Source organism: Castanea sativa, chromosome 8, assembly GCF_040712315.1.
Source record: "Castanea sativa cultivar Marrone di Chiusa Pesio chromosome 8, ASM4071231v1".
Lineage (NCBI taxonomy): Eukaryota > Viridiplantae > Streptophyta > Magnoliopsida > Fagales > Fagaceae > Castanea > Castanea sativa.
Genome location: NC_134020.1, coordinates 29504624 through 29526843, shown reverse-complemented (window position 1 = coordinate 29526843; position 22220 = coordinate 29504624). Strand labels below are relative to the sequence as shown.

Below are 22220 nucleotides of genomic sequence, written 5' to 3'. Positions count from 1 at the left end.
TGAGAACCAGGGCTGATGTGTCATTAATTATTGTCGTAGGTTTTTTGCTCAATATTATGTATGTACCCTACTTACATGTATAAAAGACACTATTATAACTCGACTTTATAAGGCTAGAGAGGCACTTTGTCGTGAACCCTATTAAGAAATCATTCAAGCCACCACCTGTGAGTTCAGAGAATGGATATTCAAGATTGATATTCGTGTAATCGACTGATCAAGTTAAAATCATAGGAACTTAGTTGTTTTGAAGTCAATCAAATCATTAAGATGTTCTTGAAGTTGGTCAAAGGTTATGGACTGGAAACATGGGTGTGTCATCTGTAGAGCATCCATAAAATTCAAGAGTTTAAAGGTTTTAAAGTTGTTGAATGTTTCTATAGTAAATTCATCTAGCTAGTAGAGTTTATGAACAAAGGTTTTGCACTAGATCTGCAAACTTCTCTTATTAGAGTAGAATCAGTAGATTGCTTATTTGGATGTGTCACCTTGTAATAGATTTTTCTCTAGGGAACATTTCCCTTGAATTTTCTACTTGGTCACCATATCATGTTTCCTTTTCATAGTGCGTTTATTGCTTTGCAATTGGTGACGGCCTATTTTTAAAACCAAATGGAACACTTCGCATAATTATACTTTCAAATATATAATCCATTGCATAATTTCTTTTCACCCTTGATCAATTTGACAGTGCATACACAATAACGGGACTCCTTACACTATGACTTCCATCAGACCATACCAATGATGAGGATGCCATTGAGAAATCAGTTGGCAATACTCTTTGTCCTTCGGTAATAGACACCACAAAAGACTTCTTCTCATGTAAGGACTTGAAGGAGATCACTTCAGGCTCTACTACTACTTTCACTTCCGAATTTGTGAAGGTCGTGGCCTTGTAAGTGGAGTTTGCGAAGCCGACATTCGTAACTATCCTGTGAAAGGTAAGATTAAAAGACTTTGATGGATTGACCATAGCCGTCAGTGATGAGTAATTTAGATCCCTGGGCAACACTTTCTTGGAAACTTTGGGGCAAGAGCTGTTAGCTCCTGTAATATGTCTAAGTTTCCTTTCATCATACCCTAAACCACATAGCATTTTGATGCAGTCTTCTTTAGAAGCATCGCATTTTGATGTTGTCTTCTTTAGAAGCATCATAAACGAGCCCCGGACGAACAGCTTTTGTTGGATTGATTAGCCCAGATCCATAAGCAAATTCTGCTTCTAAATTATTGGTAGCATTCATGGGCGAAGCTATAGATACAAAATAGTTGGTAATTCAGCAAAATAAACTTTAAGAAAGAATACTTGTACTTAGCCAGGAAAATATAAATAAAAAGACACAAGAAGAATTAAGAAAGATTACCGGTAATCATATTAGCAGATTTGATGGCTGAAGCTGACCAATCGGGGTGAAAAGTTTTGACATATGCAGCTACACCAGCAGCATGAGGGCAACATATGGAGGTTCTGGACAATATATTGTACTTAACGTGCAGGGACGGAGCTATTTGATGACCTTGGGGGGCAATGGCCCCCCTGGAATTTATAAAACAAAAGAGAAGTATATAATATTTTATGAGTTTTTTGAATTTGGGCTAAAGAAAATTGTTCTTGGCCCCCCTCTTCCCACTCAAAATATAACCTGACCTCTTTAACCCAAACAGCATTCAAGAAAAAGTAGCCCAACAACATAAAAAGTAAAGCCCAAATAAACAAGAAAAAAACCCTTAATAATTTTATAAGATCTAAATTGATCAGATCTTCGAATCAACATTTCAATTTTAGCCTTGTTAATTTTAAAGAAAAAATTTCCTAAAAAAGATAATACAAATACCAGTCGAACAAAGAGAGAGTGTGTGATTTTGCCCTCTTTGATCCACTCATGACACTGCCGTCACTTCTGCTTCATCAATGAGACTCTGTCCAATTTCCTATCTGCTTCATCAGTGAGACTCTAGTTTTTATCCTTTTTTGTATTTTTGCTGGGTTGCTCTCTCTTTCTTTTTGTGTCGTTTAATTTCTTATTGTCTAATCTCTTTCTCTGAACAGCATTATTACTGCTTCACTTTATTTGACTTTGAAATGAGTTGGTTTTTTTTTTTAAGTTATAAAAAGTGGTGTATAATGTGTTTTGGGAGTTGCTCTGTTGCAACTAAACAATTAATTTAGTTGAGATGTTTTGTCTTTTTGTTTAGTGGAATGGTTACTGTTTTGTTTAGCAATTAGTAGATAGTAAGATTAAAAATGCCACACCCAAGAGAGTCATGAGCCATGACACACTACACATTGTTCAATGGTTGATGCACACAGACACAATTACATTAAGTTCCTAAAGAGATTTTTTATGTACAAGGAAGTGGTGTTTGATACTTAATTTGCTCAAACTATTCCAAATTATAAATTTATAGTTAACAATTGTCATACTTGGTTTGAAATAATTATTTTAGTTATGATGATTTTTGAGATTTAAAATAATGCTATATTCCTTTTTGATATATAATTGTTTCGTAATTTATTAAAAAATAGTTATTTGTGTCTTTCCATTTGTTATACTAAATGGATGCTAGTTGGAATTTTCAAGAAAAAAAAAATGTTTTTATACTTCACCCCCCTCGATAGAACTCCTGGCTTCGTCCCTGTTAACGTGCCTCTAGTCTTGAGAGCTGGACGTGGGTGAAACAATTGGCGAATATGCAGCCAAGATTTTTTCACCGGGGGCAGTTATGTCAGGCTGCAGTGAAATAAAAGCATAATACAATGTAATCAATTCAATTGTATGAGGCAAAGACTTTTGTAGGTACAAAAAAAATGTACCTTCAAGATTTCTGGCACAAGAATATTCGGCCCAAGTGAAGAAAACCAAGCGACTCTTGGAGCATCAGGCTCATCATCAAAGGAACTGAACAGGAGCTGTCAAAGAACAGAGCACTGGAACAACTGCAATTGTCCCTGCATCTGCATAAACGGCAGTAGCTTTATCGTTTAGTTTGCAATACTACTTGTAGCTTAGGCTGAGCTTTAGTTGGTTAGTTATAATTATTAACACGTGTAAGTAGCTGATTGGTGTATTTCGTAACAGAGTTTTGGAGAGAAGATGCGTATAGTTTAGAAGTTAGTTTAGAGAGTTAGTTTCTCTGCCTTGTATAAATATCTTCTTGTACACTCAGTTTCTTAATTAATACAGAATATTCATTCATCAAATCTTCATAAATACAAAAAGAATTTGAAGTTTCATTTTATGATTAATATTTCATTAGAAAATATTAAAAAAATTTGGGTGGCAAAATTTACATACACTTCAGAGGTAGAGCATGTATTCTTTGCAGCATTTACTCCACGAACCAGAGGAAACTTAGTTCCGTTTGATGAGAAACCATTTATTCCAATTCCCTGTATATGGAGGACTGTTAGAATGCAATATAGAAATTGAATACAACATAAACAGTAAATTTACAATGACAATATAGTATGTGAGAAGATATAAGAATGATAAATTTAGAGTCTTTCCATTCCCAAGGATGACCTTGTCTATGATTTGGCAATCTGTTGCTTGCAGCTACAGAAAGTAGCCATGGAGCTACACTTATGACTTACCACACTAGCTCTTAGACCGCTGTTGCCTGCAGATTGAGAAGTTAATATCCCTTTATCCATTGCATGAAAAGCACCAATTGCAGTGGTATCTTGGCTGATATCTTGCTCTGGAAAATTTGGTCCTAATGAAATGGAAATGATGTCAACTCCATCAGCAATAGCTTCATCGAAAGCAGCCAAGATATCTATTGCTGCACACCCATCTACATAGCAGACTTTATATGCTGCATTCCTCGCTGAAGGAACCCCTCCTCTTGCAGTTCCCTGAGCAATTTTATAGAAACTGACACCCTTTACTTTGTTGCCAGATGCCGTTGAGGCAGTATGGGTTCCATGACCATCATGGTCCCTTGCAGACCTATTATCATTTGATGTTGATGAGTACTATTGAGCTCCAATGATCTTGCTGAAATAAGACGGTCCTATATTGGTCATCAGTTTTTGGAGGAGTAAATATAGCTGAAAAATGACAATTTTTTTTGGTTGTGTTTTGCGTTTCAGTGTCATGCATAAACAACAAGCTGGGAGGAAAAAAAAAAAACATTACTTATTGCAAGAGAAATTTTGGCCACCTTTACATTCACCCTTCCACTTCTTGGGGGGAGGACCAAATCCTTCATCATTGAAGCTCTCTGATTCAGGCCAGATTCCAATGTCAATAAAGCCGACTATGACATCACTCTCAGCAATGGCGTTCCTTTCAATTCTCTCAGAAAAACCAAACCAAGAAAGTCCCAAGACCTTGTTGTGTGACGATGGTAAGTTTTGCTTGGAAAAATAGAGACTACTTCATTCCTATCTGCACATCACAGTATGTAAATACATGCTATAATGATATGACCCATAAAATTATGTGAATCTTTGGGGAAACGATATAACAAAATTTTCTTGAATGTAGTACTCACTAGCAAGCTTCTATCTTTCACAATCAGTAATTAAGCTTGGCAGCAAATCCATTGAGACTCCTTTTGTAACTTCTAACCAAGCAATTTTCTACAAAACTAGAGAGGGAGAGAGAGAAAGAGTATCAGTAAAGTCTAATTTTTTATTATTATTTTCAAAGAAAACTGGTCATCATGTAGAAATTTTACCAGCCCTCAATAACTTCTTGTAGCATGCTAAGGTGGTTAGACAGTGGTGAGTATTGACCTGCAGGAAGTGACCCCATGTACACAATGAAGACCCGTATCATAATTATCATTATCAATTTATCATCAAATGTTTATAATTACGCAGAATATCACAAAGAGTGGCAGATAAAATGGCAGTTTGAAGTGATTTATGTGTAGCAATCTAGTTTTACTAGTCATTTGGACCTTAGAAAAGATAAATTATTTAGCAACAAAGATAACACTTGCCTTTCTATCTTCATCTGCGGCTCTGCACAATAGGCTTGTGGTGAGTATGAGAATGTTAGATATGTAACAAAACAGAAGAGATCCATACTTAGCCATTTTTCCAATTCTGAAACTAAAGAGTAGTAAATTGTATTTTATATCAGGATTGAGAATTAAGAATTTCTTGTCAATTAAGCATTATAATTTGCTTTCCTTCTTATTAAATGCATCTATGAGCTATGAAAATTATGCCATTTTAGCGACATTGATTGGAATTAGTGAGGATGATATATTATCCTTTATAGTGCACATTAGGTAATTGCTATGAGGCAGCTTCCATTAATGGCATATTACTTGATAAAACCTTGGAGAGTTCTTGGGCTGGCAGCATTGAACTTGACAGTGATAAATATGTAAGTTGCCCCTCTCCCACATTTTTTTTTCTTTTGGATGAATCCTCCCGCATTATGTTACTAAATTAGGTAAGCACAAAGGCTGGCTCTAACTTCGTATATCTATCCATTAATTTTTTTTCAAGAATTAATATATATATCCATATAAGCTACATATGCAGTTAATTTATTCGAAGGTCTTGATTTGGCTTCCTGGAATTCAAATGTTTAAAAACATGCAGATGTATTTAATCAGTCAGCTATCATCAATATGTAGGTCATGTATATGGTAAATTGGTAATCAATATCTCTATGCTCTATAATTTATAATCCTATACTATATAATAAAAGTTGGATCTTAAAATTTGTGATTTTGCTAAGTGATTATCTTCTCTCATTGTGACAAGTTTTTATACTCCTTAATTATTAAGATAGCTTCCCATACTTGTCTCAAAAAAAAAAAAAAAAAAAGTTTACCATACATTAATTTCTATTACCAATAATTTACTTTGCCTAAAATTTTATTACCTTAAACTTTCAAATATTTCTCGTCTACAAAAAAATTTCTAAATATTATAAAATTCTACTTCTACTAAAATATTATTACCAAAGTTACAAGTAATTTAATGTTTAACTTGATTTTGTATAATTGTAAGGTCATCGACCCATTATTAGATGGCCTATGGGCCAAAGGTTGGAAAAGGGTCATTCATTGGGCTTAGTTCATATTGCTCGGCCCAGAGTATCGTGGACTATCCAAGCCTCGGGGTCTGGTGTTGCTCGAATTCCGCTCCAAGGCATCCCGACAATGCCTTGGGGGAGGTCGCCGCCGAGCACCATCTGGCATCTATCACGAGTCCCAAGGCTGACATGCCTGTTTCCAAAGTGGGTTCCCTTCTGTCAAGAATAATCTAAAAGGGACTCACCTACGCCAAAAAAAAAACCAAAAAAAAAAAAAAAACTATGAAATGCAATCATTACTAGCCCACTAAAGAAGCCTATAAAGAGGGGGGAAGAAGGAGAACTAGGGGTTGGACGTTCTGAGAGAAGACACCAAATAATTAGGGGGAGAAGACTGAGAAGTAGGGAGGAAGAGAGTGAGCTTGCTCGGTGAGGTCATAAGGAATGTTAATAGGGTGTAAGATTTTTGCCCTTAGGAGCTTCCCATCGTAGAATATTCATATACCCATAGCAACAAGTAGATTGTGAGCCCAACTAAGCAGTCAGCCCATTAACCGAGCTACATGCGTTATAATAATAATTTTATGGGTTAAACTGTTAATATTGTAAAATTTACCCACCACAAACATATTTTGCTTGCATGAAATGGCTTAATATATGTATGTATTATGCATAGTAAACTTAATATATTTTTGTCATGTGATTCATTAGTTATTAAGATAGTTGATTTAATTTAGGTAAAAACTCTATCAAACTTTCAAGAGACTCACTAATTATTATTATAGTTTTAATTTATTGACATATAATTTTAAATTAAAATATGCATTAGATGAGCATAATACTAATAATATATATATATATATAGAAGAAAAATGACTTTTAATTAACCTCATAATATTATGTTACATAAACTCTTGAGATCTCACAATTTTAAACCTTATTATTTAATATATAATTTAGTTGAATTTAAATTCTATTATATAGTTAAACCTGAAATTAAAATCTAGGTAAATCATATCTTCTTTAAATACTAGTCCTAGAATATATAGGTGTCCAAGTTGGTTCCTAAACCTAAAAATATGATGTCTCCGAACCCTCCACTACAATGGTCCACCTAGCCAAGGCATACTCCTCTAATGAAAGTAAAACATGTCATACGACTTGTGACACGGGGCGATGCACTCACAATGGTGACTCCATTATAGATAGAGAGTTAGACTCAGTTATATTCCATACCCTAGATTTAACAAGGACTCTTCTAAAGAGGGCTAATCAGTAATCGCATAATTGCACTAATTATACTACCCTCGATTAGAGGTAAGCGAGGGACCTTAAGCTCCATTTAGGCTTAAGCTCCCTAAAGTTCATTCCACCAATTCACAACCTGTGTCATTACATATAATAGCTTCTGAGTACGATAACGACCTACCCACCAATCCATTAAAGGTCCACTTAGGTCTAGATTTAAGCATAGGCCTCCTAGTTGTAAATGACCTTTTGAAGGAAGGAAAACGAGACCCAGGTTAATAAAGGCCTTACCCATACATGGATTAGCCGTAGAACCTATCCATAGGAATAAGGTTGTCTATGTGTCGGTCTAGGTAGTGTTTGTGCCCAACCTGGACTCTATTCGACTCCTTCGGGTAGCAGATCAGGAACCTGCCACCAATCAATACGGTGATTGGGTTAGTTTGATCGGTTTCAGTTGGAACCGAGAAGGCGGCAACAATCCGCGGATCTCGTTGGAGCTTTTAGATTTCCTCTCGATCTCACTGGGGATCACAAGATCTCGTCCAAATCTGTGGATATCGCAATTTTTTTGCCAAATCTAGGTGGAATCTTGGACAGAGATGTGATTTTGGGTCAAATTCTTGGTATACATGGAAAACTTTGATGAGATTTCTAAGAAATTTGGGTGGAGGGTTGATTGGCTCAATTGATATCAGGTTTTAGAGGGAAGACCCACCACTCAACCCACTCCAGTCAGGTTTTGGAGGAGGACACTTGTCACCGACCGCCATAGGCGTCAGTTCAGGTAGTGATTGGCTCAGGTTCAAGTTGGTGGGGCAGGTGGATTAGGTGGCCGGGTTTGGTAGACAGCTGTACAAAGGAAAGCTCAATTGCATGCATTTAATTTTGGCTTATTTAATTTGACCCAAAATCAAAACCAAAAACCATAAATAAATAACTTTAAAAAAAAATGAAGAAATTCAAAGGGTGCACAAATGTTGTAAACTTATTCTCAAAAGGTAAATTATTTCTTGGTTTCTGGGCTCAATAATAGATTAAAAATAAAACATCATGTGTCGTTTTCATATTGTGTTTATTGCTTTGCGATCGGTAATAGCCTACGTTTTATTCTTTGATTGTTAAAACCTAATTGGGCAATTAGCATTACTGGAGTACTTTTAGTAAATATTCCACTACATAATATAATTAGGATCAAAACAACATCATTTTCACCATTGATCAATTCGACAGTGCGTACACAAAAACTGGACTCCTTATACTATGACTGCCATCAGACCATACCAATGATGAGGACGCCTTTGAGTAATTAGTTGGCAGAATTCCTTGTCCTACGGTAACATGCACCATAAAAGACGACTTCTCATTTAAGGATGTGAAGGATAGCACTTCAGGCTCTACAATTATTTTCACTTCAGAATTTGTGAAGGTTGTGGCCTTGTAAGTTGAGTTTGCAAAGCCTACATTTGTAACTGTCCTATGAAAGGTAACATTAACAGACTGCAATGGGCTGACCATGGCCGTCATTGAAGGATAATTCAAATCTCTAGCCAATGTTTTTGTGGAAACTTCGGGGCAAGTGCTGTTATCTCCTGAAATGAGTCTAAGGTTCTTCTCATCATAGCCCAAACTGCATAGCAAGTTGATGTAGTCTTCTTTGGAAGCATCGTACACGAGTCCTGGATCAACAGCTTTTGTTGGATTGATTTGCCCAGAGCCATAAGCAAATTCTGCTGCTAAAATTTCGGTAGCATTCATGGGCGAAGCTATAGATACAATAAAAAAAGTTGGTGATTCAGCAACATAAACTTTAAGAAAGCTTACTAGTACTTAGCTTGGGAAAATAAATAAGAAGGCAGAAGAAGAAATAAGAAAGATTACCAGTAGTCATAATAGCGGATTTGATTGCTGAAGCTGACCAATCAGGATGAAACGTTTTCACATATGCCGCCACACCAGAAACATGGGGACAAGCCATGGAGGTTCCGGATAATATATTATACTTAGCACGCCTCATGTCTTGAGAGCTAGATGAGGGTGATACAATTTCTGAGTACGCAGCCAAGATTTCTACCCCTGGGGCAGTTATATCAGGCTGCGGCCAAATACAAGCATAATGCAATGTATTTAATTCAATTAGCACTTCCTAATATTTCCATTGAAGACGTCTAGTTCAAATCTCATCTCTCCCATCTATCAAATTATCAAAAATAAATAGATAATTGTATGATCAAAGAGTTTGTAGATTCAAAAAACAAGTACCTTCAAGATTTCTGGCACAACATAATTCGGCCCAAGTGAAGAAAACCAAGCAACTATTGGTGCATCACCAACTTGTATGGCTTCACTTTTTAGAATGGTTGCTTGAGGCTCTCTGTAAAGTAAAACACAAGGACGATTGATTCATATAAAGAAAGCAAATTCAAAGAACAAACAGGACTAAATAGGAAGATATACTTTGTAGAATTAAGGTAGGATGCGACTATGTCATATTTGTCAATGCTTAAAGAAGCTGTAGGTAGTGAGAATACATCAGCAATATCATCAAACGGGTCATTCTTCAAGATTGACCCAACTGCACCAGCAATGTTGGCCTCAAAATCTGCATCAGGATCATCGCAAACAACAATCTTTCCTATTACTAAACTGCTGTTTAGGCAACCTGCATTGCAGACTCTACAATACAGAAAGAATTTGAAGTTTCATTTTATGATTAATAGTTCATTAGAAAATATTTAAACAATTTGGGTGGCAGAATTTACCCTTCTGAGGTAGAGGTAGAGCATGTATTCTTCACAGCATTTTGGCCAAGAACCAGAGGAAATTTAGTTCCATTTAATGAGAAACCATTTATTCCAATTCCCTGTTTATGGAGAACCTTCAGAATGCAAATTAGTAAATCGAATACATACATACATACATATACACACACATACTTCTTTGGTTACATGCTGCACATAAACAGTTCATCTACACTGACGACATAGGATGTGAAAAGATATAAGGATGATACATACATCTAGTGTCTTTCCGTTCCCAAGGACAACCTTGTCTATGATTTGGCGATCTATGTTGCTTGCTGCTACACAAAATATCCATGGAGCTACACTTGACACACTAGCTATTAGACCAGCACTGTTGCCTGCAGATTGAGAAGTTAATATCCCTTTCTCCATCGCATGAAATGCACCAATCGCAATGACATCTTGGCTGAAATTCGCAACTGCAATATATGGTCCTATTGAAATGGAAATGATGTCAACTCCATCAGCAATAGCATCGTCAAAAGCAGCCAAGATTTTTTCTCCTTGACAGTCATTTGGATAGCAGGCTCTATATGCTGCAATCCTCGCTGAGGGAACCCCTCCTCTTGCAGTACCTTGAGCAATTCCATAGAAACTGGCACCCTCTACTTTGTTGCCAGCTGCCGTTGAGGCAGCATGGGTTTCATGACCATCATGGTCCCTTGCAGACATATTATCACTTGATGTTGAGGAGTAATATCGAGCACCAATTATCTTGCTGAAATATGATGGTTCCATATTGGTGATCAGCATTTAAAGGAGTGTAAATAACAGACCAATGACATTTTTCTTTTGGTTGTGTTTAGTGTTTCAGTGTTATGCATAAACAAAAGGCTGGGAGACAATATTACTTATTGCAAGTGAAATTGTTGCCGCCTTTACATTCACCCTTCCACTTCGAGGGGGGAGGACTGAATCCTTCATCATTGAAGCTCTCTGATTCAGGCCAGATTCCAGTGTCAATAACGCCAACTATGACATCACTTTCAGCAGTGGCATTCCTTTCAATTGTCTCGACAAAACCAAGAAAGTCCCAGGACCTTGTTGTGTGAAGATGGTAAGGTTTGCTCGGAAAAACAGAGACTACTTCATTCCTATCTGCACATCACAGTATGTAAAAACATGCTATAATGTTAATGTTATGACCCATCAATTATGTGACTCTTTCGGGAAATAGATACAATAAAATTGTCTTGCATGCAACACTCACTAGCAAGCTTTTGTCTTTCACGATCAGTGAGCTTGGCAGCAAATCCATTGAAACTCCTTTTGTAACTTCTAACCAAGCAATTTTCTTCAGAACTGGAGAGAGAGAGAGGGGGAGAACATTAAAAAATATATATATATATATATATATATAATAAATAAATAAATAACTGATAATGTTGTTATTATTTCCAAAGGAAAATGAATAGCATCTAGAAATGTTACCTGCCCTCGACAACTTCTTCAAGCAAACTAAGGTGGTTAGACAATGGAGAGTATTGCCCTGTTGGAAGTGACCCCATGTACACAATGTAGACCTGAATCATCATTATCATCAACAACTTAAGCAGAAAGTCACAAAGAGTGGCATATAAAACGGAAATTTGGCGTGATTTATGTGTAGCAATCTAGTTTTACTAGTCATTGGAATTGGACCATAGAAGAAACAGATTCTTTTGCAACGAAAATAACACTTGCCTTTCTGTCTTCATCTGCGGCACTGCATGATAAGCTTGTGGTGAGTATAAGAATGTAGGATATGTAAAAAAACAGAAGAGATCCATGATTAGCCATTTTTCCAATTCTGACAACTGAAGAGTAGTAAATTGTGTTTTATATCAGGATGGAGGGCTAAGAATTTCTTGTCTATTAAGCATTATAATTTGCTTTCCTTCTTATTAAATGCATCTATTAACTATGGAAATTAATTTAGCAACATTGATTGGAATTAGTGAGGACTGAGGGTGATGGAAAATGAATATATGATAACTTGTGATTGGTGGAATATAAATTATACCTAAAAAATAGGACAGAAAATTCGTATTCTTATAATGCTTTTATTTCCTTCGCAGTGGTCATTAGATCATTTCCATGAGTCAGCTTTCATAGTGGCATATTACTTGATAAAACCATGGAAAGATCTTAGGCTGGCAGCTTGCAACTTGGTAATGATATATCTGGCAAACCCACACCAAGGATTTAGATTCATGCATGACTTGGCATATATATACAAAAATTAAAGTCATGCCATAACTTTAATTTTTGTATATATATGTCAAGTCATGCATGAATCTAAATCCTTGATATAGGTTTACCAGAAATGTATATATATAGTTTCGCTCTACGTAAAACTTTATTACTTGAGTTTCAAATATCTCCCCTCAAAAAAAAAATGTTTGAATTATTACCAACTGTTTCAAATAAATTTAACAATCATTTTGATTCTATATAATAATTTTATGTGTTATATTTGTAAAATTCACCCACATGCTTGCGTGTAATGGCTTGATATATCTATGTATTACGCATTGTGAAATTGATATGTTTTTGTCACGTGACTTACTAATTATAGATAATTAATTTACTTTAGGTAACACCCTATCAAGTTTCAAAAGGCCTACAAATCTATATATATATATATATATATATATATATATAAAATCGAAACTTCTGAAGTTCTCATAATTTTCACATCAATGCAATATTTAAATAAAATTTTTATTTTTTAGTTCAAACTTTACCAAGAGTGAAACTCTATCTTTCTAATAAGTCCAACTTAAACTCAAATTCATCATTATCATCTTTTTAAAATAAAATTATTTTTGTTTAATCAAAACTTAACAATGAATGAAACTCTATCTTTCTAACAAGTTCAACTTAAATTCAAACTCAAACGTGGATAATCAATATAAAAACAAAAATTATGATAGGACTCAAAAAAAAAAAAAAAAACTAACGTTGAAAAAAAAAAAGACTCACGTTGATAATCGTGAGTTTGGTTTTTGGGTTGAAATTTTTACTAATTTTTTTTTTATTATTGTACATGGCAGATAAAGCATTTCTATTTTTTTTTTTTTTTGGAAATAAAATTAAAGATGCAACCTACGTCTTCCAACTTAGGGAACGATAAATTTTTATTTGGTATGTTAGACTCACGTTGATAATAGTGGATTTGGTTTTTGGGTTGAAATTTCTACTAATTATTTTTTTATATTATACATGGCAGAATATATCTATTGTTTTGGAGAATAAAAAATGAAACTCATGTCTTCCAGCCTAGGGAACGATAAATTTTTATTTGGTATGTTATATATAAATTTGTTGAATTTGGTTTGGTTTTGAAGTAGAATTTGAGGATTCTATAAATTTTGAAGTTTTAAGTCTTGGGGTTTTTGGTATTTAAGTCTTAGTAGGTTCTTAATTCTTCACCTTAAATGTTTTTTATTTAGGTTCATGTGATGTTTTGTTTTCTTATTAAAAGCTATATTTTTGGTTGATTAATTATTTGTTTGGATTAATTTCAATTAAATTTTTTTTTCAAAATGTCTATTTACTTGTTGTTGGATTTTTTGTCAGAGTCAATAGTTTTTCCGTGCATTGCACGGATTAGCGACTAGTATATATATATATATATATATATATATATATATATATATATATATATATATATGAGAAGAAAATTGATTTTTAATTAACCTCATAGTATTATGTCACATAAACTTTTGAATTTCCCACAATTTTAAATGTTATTATTTTAATATTTTTTTAATTAAATTTAAATTCTATTTTTATATTTAAACCCTCTAGTAAAATCCTGTTACTTCATGTCTTCTTTAAATATTAATAGTTGAATATATAAGTCCATCTAATAATATAATCATAATAAATGGATAAAATTAAAATATACAGTTTTATACACAAACACAATCATCGTAAATTTTTATTAATAGCACATTATAATCAAATTTCATATTAAGGCAAAGCAAAAACTGAAAAAAAAAATTAATCATATTATGTTAAATGCATTCCACGAGTTACCGACCAGTATATATGACAACAATAATTATACCCATAGTGGTCTAAGGTTACGCCAAGTTGCGCATTCCTTGAGAAGGGATAATAATCTTTTCATTTAGTCTTTCACCTCTTCAAAGTCAAAAGTTTGCATTTATGTGAATTTATTATTTAATTTCCATTTATTAATGGCAGAAGTGGATTTTATTTTCATATATTAACTATCTATAAATGGTGTTAATTGTTTATATAAAAGAAAATTATATTTTATATGGTTATTTTTACTTTGAAAAAACAAACTATATGGTTATTTTATAAACTCTATTGATATATATTGTAAGGCCACAATTGTACCCAGACCCAAAAACAAGTGTTGGGTTCAGGCCCAATGAGCCTTGTGCAATAAGATTTGTAGAGTATGGATTTGAAATCTAGGTTCAGGATGTTAGAAGTTTGATTAACAGGCTAAAGTGCCACAATCTATGCAAATGGTAAATGAGTACAACAAAGAAACCTCCTCGAACGTAAGCCGAGGACGATTTGTATACATATACTCTCTTTCTATGCCAAAGTTTACAACTCTTGGTTCCTGCTTACTCTTAGTAGAAAGTGTAGCCCCCCTCTCTTTCCTCTCTCGTTTCCTTATATACTTCTCCTTCACTGGTTCATCTATGTGTCATACAAATCTTCCCCCTAGATACTTGTCTCATCCACCACCTTCTTGAAGTCTTCAAATGATAGCAGGGAGACTAAATCCTACTGTTCATAGGTCACTTCCCCATTAATGCGGCCAGGGAAGTAGATGCAGGGTCTTTAATGCGGAGGTAGCAGCCTTTTCCTTAGATATTTATCACACATCCTTGCTTCTAAAGGGTGCTTGGATCACCCTCTTACCCATCAGTTTTTCTAGAATTCTGTCTTTAACCCGTTTAGCAAGTCCCAGAGTCATCGTCGAGCCTGTCCAAGGAGACATTACTCCTCGGACTTTTATAGTGCAGACTGACTTGTAGGCCTAGAGGCCATGATCAAAAACAAACTGGTACCAACCAATCAGGCCTAAAACCCAAATGTTTATTCAGGAGTTTTTACCCCCCACAATAGCCCCTCAAAACTTTATTTTTCCCACCCATCCGAGGAGAGAAATAGAGTTTTTATCCGACCAGAGTACCTCCCACACGCTTTGTAAACCGCCACGCGTGTATGGGTCCTTTCGTTCCCTGAAAACGCTTCTGACGCTTCGAAACCCGGAACATGCACATTTATGACCACAAGTTACATCCTGTTCCTCACGTTCAATAGTAAGATGGACATCCAACGGTCTAGGTTGGCCTTGAAAATTTGTGTAGGACAAATTTAATTTCGAGGCCGCCTCCCGCACGTCAAAACACCTAGAAACCCGCGCCTTCTTTCATTTCTTCAGAAATCAATTGTATCTAAGTGTCAATCATTACCTTTTCTCTCCAGAAGCTCGTGAAGAATCGCATACCCAAATCTCGTAAGTTCTTACTTTCTTTACTCATTCCTTCTCGGCTTCTATCCTCGGCCACCATCTAAACCCCCTTTCTCTCTCAAGCTCTCACTTTCGCTTCTCCCAAATGGGTAGGTTTAAGTGCCTGGTTGATACCAATGTTGGTATGGAAGGTTTTAGGGCCAAATACCAGATTCCTAATGTAGGTCTAAGGTATTGCCCAGTAGAAGCCATAGGCAGTACTAGAAGAGAGGGAGAAGTCATCATCCCCATGATTGCCTTCATAGAAGGTGGGATGACTCTCCCCATGAGAAATGTGACCAGTGAATACCTCTGTAACCATAGGTTATGCCCAAACCAATGCACGCCAAATGTGTTTAGGGTCTTAGGTAGTGTCGACGCTCTAAACGAGCAAATGAGCATAAACCTCACATGGCACGACGTTGCCTTTATGTACGAGTGCCACAAACTCAAAAACGTAGGATATTACATTAAATCACAGTCTAGCATAGTTAGGCTGATTTCCTGTCTGCCTAAATCCAACAAAGGCATGAAGGACGACTACCTCATCGCCTCAGGAAACTGGCATGACGACCCTCACTTCCCAGTCGTAAAGGGAGATCCAGGTGTGACTCCTTAAGAGTTAAATTCCTTAACCCGTGATTCAATCCCACTGCCTTTACTGCTTTAATTCTTATTGCACACTGTTACTTCTGGTCTTTATGTTTATCACCAATCTAACCATTTTTGTCTTCTCGGATGCCTCTTCTCACAGATAAGCAACATGTACGCCCACGCTTGAGCCTCTGCAACGTTGCCAACCTAAATCGTGTCCTTTGCTTTGAACTCTTCGTGAGTGAAGATTTACAAGTGAGAGCTGCACACTTGATATTAGGATACAATCCTATATCAATGGACTTCCAGGAGATCGAAAACGCAATCATCGCGGGAGATAAGTGACGTAAAAGGATAGATGTGGCAAGACCAGGTTTCCTTTCCAACCGTGATCTTCCCGACGATCCCACCACCATTCTGTACACACGCCCTATCGCAGCAATTCCCCTCTCGGCACACTCCCAGACGACCACCGACCGAGAAGAGCAAGCGTCCTCGCTACACTCGTTAGACGAGGAGATAGACCAGTTTTAACTCAAGGACATCGAAAGGCCTCGAGGAAATCTGTTTGTCATTCTCTCAGACGAGGAACACGAGCCCGCCGAGACTAGTGGTATACAAGGTCTAGTAATTACCCAGCCTGACTCTAGCTCCGAAAAAGAAGAGATGGACGCCTTAAAGCAATTGATGCACAAAAGGGGAGCGAGAGTCTCCCAAAAGGGCGCAGGTGGGTCGCAAGTCCCTCCGTCCCTGCCCCCACCCCCTCCTCCCTCCGATCCTAAGCCTCTTGTGGCGAAGCCCAAAAAGAAGAGGAAGGGTGAGGCCAAGGAAGCAGATAGGGAGAGGCAGAAGAAACAGAAACAACAACAACAACAACAACAACAACAACAACAACAACAACAACAAAAACCTAACAAGTACAAGGGACGTGCCTCCTCAGTGGAAAGCGGGGAGAACAGGGACCTTGCCGAGGTGCGCCGTGCACCGGCTAATTAGTCTCCCGAGCTTAAGTTGGATGGGGCACCAATCTCTTGCCAATCCAACATTAGGGCGTTCCAACAAGGCCATGCTCTCCACCTGGCCGATGCCTTGGAACGTCCCCTTCTTCTGCCCAAGGACATGGAAGCCCTGGACAAGATGAACCAGCCCCATCTGTTCCTTTCGCTAAAAAGGGATTTGGCCCTGGTAAGTATTTGAGTTTTATCCTCGCCTTATTTTTCATTACGCCTTACTGTAAGAAATACTCCTATGTAATGGAGACTTGTGTTACTAATAGTGCATTCATTTTGATATTTCATCACAGGCCATCCAGGAAGTCTTCGCCGCCGAAAAGTGGGTGGAGGATTCTCGGAAGAAGACCGGACTTGAACTAGAACTTAGGCAAGAGATCGAGAAGTCCCTAAGCCAGGCTCTTACGCAAAATGAGAAGCTAACCACATAGCTGGCAGAGCTAAAAATGGAAAGGGACGGTGCCGAGGCCAGCTTGAAGACAATGAGGACCCAGGTGGAGGGGCAACGCAAGCTTCTTCGTCAAAAGGATGAAGAGTTATCCAAAACTCAATAGGAACACTCCGACTTGAAGAAGGAGCTTGCCAAGATGAAGGACAAGGCTCGTACCTTTAAGGACTCGCTAAAGGCCACAAAGAAGGCTGCTTACAAGGAAGGGGTAGCGGCGACAGAAAACCAGCTAATAGAGGAGTTTGCCGCGCTGTGCCGAGAATATTGCCAGCAAGTTTGGGAGGAAGCCTTAAATGCAACGGGGCTTCCTTCAACTTCCGAGCTGAGGAAGCCTGAGAACATTTGGCTTCCCTTAGACATCCAGGAGATAGAAGAACTTCCTCCTGTCGCCCCTGCCCCTGAGACAGCACCTTCCATACCCCCTCATGTGATCCCAGAGCCCATTCTTGGTCCTACAAAACCTACAAGTTCCAATAAAGAGAATGAACAGGGTGAGGGTGCCGAGAAGGCTACAAGCCAAAGCGCCGAGCCTAACATCCCTCCACTAGTGGCAACAGACAAGGGAAAACAAGTCCAATCCTCTTTTGAAATGGAGCTAAAAAGAACAGAAGCTGTCAGCACTTCCGAGCAGGACCCTTCTTCAAAAGCTTAGGGCCGAGCCTAGGACTTCTCCCTTTTCTTGTTATGTAACAAAGATTTTCTTCTTCTTCTTCTTCTTCTTTTTTCTTTTGCTTATAATGTACATTAAAAGTAATTAATGAAAAACTGTCCAGTTTAATCTTCATTTGAGTTGCACTTTTTAGTATAAGAGTACCCATCAGCATAAAAATGAATGAGTGGAACAGTTAACTCCACTTTCAATAGTTGAACTATCATAACTTTAAACAATAATACACATGCTTAGCTTATACTTTACAAATTATGCCTCAAAAGTATAATATATGTGACACAATGATGCACAATTAACAACCTAACTTAGAATTCAATTTGGGGCATAAAGTGATCAAAATGTTTCATCAACATCTCAACATTTATATGACATGGATTTTTGCTAATGTTTCTAAAGTAAAGGTTTCAAGGACCTGACGTAAACAAACTTCCTCTTAATGATAAGTACGATATCAATTTGTACAAGGTACATGGGCCGAGAACCATACATATCCAAATTCATGTTTGATACTTAGAATTTGTAACTTAAAAATGTTAATTTCACCAAAGTGAAAGGTCTGTGGACCTGACATAACTAAGGTTCTGTTTAACAAATGATAAGACATCAATTTCTACAAGGCATGCGGTCCGAGGACCATGCATGTCCAAGTTTCTGTTTGATACTTAAAATTTGTAACTTAAAAATGTTAATTTCACCAAAGTGGAAGGTCTGTGGACCCGACATAACTAAGGTTCATTTTAACAAATGATAAGACATCAATTTCCACAAGGCATGTGGTCCTCAGACCATGCATGTCTAAATTTCTGTTTGATACTTAATAAGATATCAATTTCCACAAGGCATGTGGTCCGAGGACCATGCATGACCAAGTTTCTGTTTGATACTTAGAAATTGTAACTTAAAATGTTAATTTCACTAAAGTAGAAGGTCTATGGACCCGACATAACTAAATTTCTGTTTAACAAATGATAAAACATCAATTTCCATAAGACATGTGATCCGAGGACCATGCATGTCCAAATTTCTGTATGATACTTAATAAGATATCAATTTTCACAAAGTATGTGGTCCGAGGACCTGCATGACTAAGTTTCTGTTTGATACTTAATAAGATATCAATTTTCACAAGGTATGTGGTCCGAGGACCTGCATGACCAAGTTTCTGTTTGACACTTGATAAGATATCAATTTCCACAAGGTATGTGGTTCGAGGACCTGCATGACCAAGTTTCTGTTTGACACTTGATAAGATATCAATTTCCACAAGGTATGTGGTCTGAGGACCTGCATGACCGAGTTTCTGTTTGATACTTGATAAGATATCAATTTCTACAAGGTATGCGGTCCGAGGACCATGCATAACCAAGTTTCTATTTGACACTTAATAAGATATCAATTTTCACAAGGTATGTGGTCCAAGGACCTGCATGACCAAGTTTTTATTTGACACTTGATAAGATATCAATTTCCACAAGGTATATGGTCCGAGGACCATGCATAACCAAGTTTCTGTTTGACACTTGATAAGATATCAATTTTCACAAGGTATGTGGTCCGAGGACCATGCATAATCAAGTTTCCGTTTGACACTTAATAAGATATCAATTTCCACAAGGTATATGGTCCGAGGACCTGCATGACCAAGTTTTTGTTTGACACTTGATAAGATATCAATTTTCACAAGGTCCGAGGACCATGCATAACCAAGTTTCTGTTTGACACTTGATAAGATATCAATTTCTACAAGGTATGTGGTCCGAGGACCATGCATAACCAAGTTTCTGTTTGACACTTGGTAATAGTAAGAGATAAACCCAAATACATATTGATAATTTGGACCACGAACGATAAAAGTGCTTTTTATTAATAATAATACCTTCGTAGGTTGTTTACGTTCTAGGGGCGTTGTACAATTTTTTTCATCTAGATCAGCTAGTCGATATGATCCTATGCCTGCTACAGAGATGATCTGATAGGGTCCTTCCCAATTTGGTCCTAGCTTTCCCCATGCTGGGTTTTTGGCAGTACCCACAACTTTTCTCAACACCAGATCCCTAGGTGCTAGTGGCTTTAGCTTCATATGGGCATCATACGCTCGTTTAAGCTTCTGCTGATAATAAGTCATTTAGACCATAGCGGCCTCTCGCGCCGTTCCTCAACCAAATCCAGGCTTTTCTTTAGGAGACCATCGTTATTTTCTGGACTAAAAGAACTTGCCTTAGCGTGGGGAAACCAGATTCCAAATGTATCACCACCTCGGCCCCATAGGTCATAGAGAATGGTGTTTCTCCAGTGGATCTACACGGCGTAGTCCGATACATCCATAAAACATGTGGCAGCTCCTCTACCCATCTACCCTTCGCATCATCCAGCCTCTTCTTGAGTCCATTGACTATGACTTTGTTAACGGCCTCGGCCTGCCCATTTCCCTAAGGATAAGCTGGGGTGGAGTACTTATTTGTGATACCCATGTCACTACAATACTTCCTGAAAGCTCTACTATCAAATTAAACGCCGTTGTCTGAAATAAGTGTGCGAGGTACCCCAAATCTAGTGATAATATTCTTCCATATAAACTTCTTGGAATCGATATCCCTAATATTTGCTAAGGGCTCAGCTTCAACCCATTTAGTGAAGTAATCGGTTCCCACAAGTAGCCATCTTTTGTTTCCCACAGCACTTGGAAAAGGCCCAACTATATCCAGTCCCCATTGAGCAAATGGCCACGGACTAGACAAGGGATTAAGGACTCCCCCAGGCTGATGAATGTTGGGAGCAAACCTTTGGCATTGGTCACACTTTCTCGCGTAATCTTGAGCTTCTCTCTGCATATTGGCCACCAATACCCCTGAGTCAAAGCCCTATGGGCTAAGGACCTTCCCCTAATATGGCTTCCACAAATCCCCTCATGCAATTCTTCCAAAATTTTCTCTGTGGCCTCAGGATGCACACATAGCAAGTATGGTCCAGAGAATGAGCGTTTATACAATTTTTGATCCTCGGACAGCCAGAAACGAGGTGCCCTTCGACGTATCTTATCTGCTTCAGACTTTTCCTCGAGAAGAATATTGCTTTTCAAAAAAGACACCACAGGGTCGATCCAACTAGGTCCAGGCCTTATCAGATGGATACGGACGGCACTTGCAGTGGTCAGAGTTGGTTCTAGCAAGTCTTCAATGAGGATAAGCCTAGGCAAACACTAAGCTGAAGATGTCACCAAGGTGGCCAACGAGTCTGCATGCGTGTTTCCATTTCTAGAAATGTGAGAAAGGATAAAAGAATCAAATTCGGATTGTAAACATTTGACCTGGGTCAGGTACTCTTGCATTATTGGATCCCTAGCCTCCATGGTCCCCGTCACTTGGCCAACCACTAACTGAGAATCCGAGAACATATGAACTTCTTTTCCCCCCATTCTACATACCATGTTCATTCCGACCAAGACCACTTCGTACTCGGCCTCGTTATTAGTTGCCGAGAATGCTAATCTCAATGATTTTTTGAAGACAATTCCCTCAAGGGATACCAAAACAAGTCTGACACCAGACCCCCTCTGGTTGGCTGCCCCATCAACGGACACTTTCCAAATTGGAGGTCCTTTGTCCATGATCATGCCAACTGATTTTTCATCCATGCGTGATTCCTTCGCAGTTTCTTCCAACAATGGTTCAACGAACTCTGCCACCAAATCCGCGAGAACCTGGCCCTTCTTCGAGGTGCGTGGCTTGTATTTGATATCAAAAACTCCCAAAATAGTTCCCCACTTAGCTACCCTTCTCGAGTAGTCAGCACTGCGTAACACTGACTTGAAAGCCAGTTGGATCAAAACTACAACGGTGTGGGACTGAAAATAGTGAGGAAGCTTCAGAGTGGCATGGACTACGGCCAGAAGTGCCTTCTCTAAAGGCAGGTAACGCACCTCAACTTCATTCAAGGATTTACTGAGATAA

At 37.6% G+C, this 22220-nt stretch overlaps 1 protein-coding gene and 1 pseudogene across 1 annotated transcript; both read right to left on the bottom strand.

The window, feature by feature from the left end:
- Nucleotides 1-679: 679 nt before the first annotated feature.
- Nucleotides 680-4766, bottom strand: LOC142606159 (subtilisin-like protease SBT4.3; annotated as a pseudogene).
- Nucleotides 4767-8477: 3711 nt separating this feature from the next.
- On the bottom strand, nt 8478-11592 carry LOC142608245 (subtilisin-like protease SBT4.3). Its single transcript, XM_075779985.1, has 9 exons — nt 11492-11592; nt 11271-11362; nt 10912-11158; nt 10274-10778; nt 10019-10119; nt 9714-9932; nt 9519-9630; nt 9138-9351; nt 8478-9022 (listed from the first exon to the last, which is right to left on the bottom strand). The coding sequence occupies exons 1-9, from the start codon at nt 11590-11592 to the stop codon at nt 8478-8480; spliced, it is 2136 nt and encodes a 711-aa protein (XP_075636100.1).
- Between the last annotated feature and the right edge of the window lie 10628 nt (nt 11593-22220).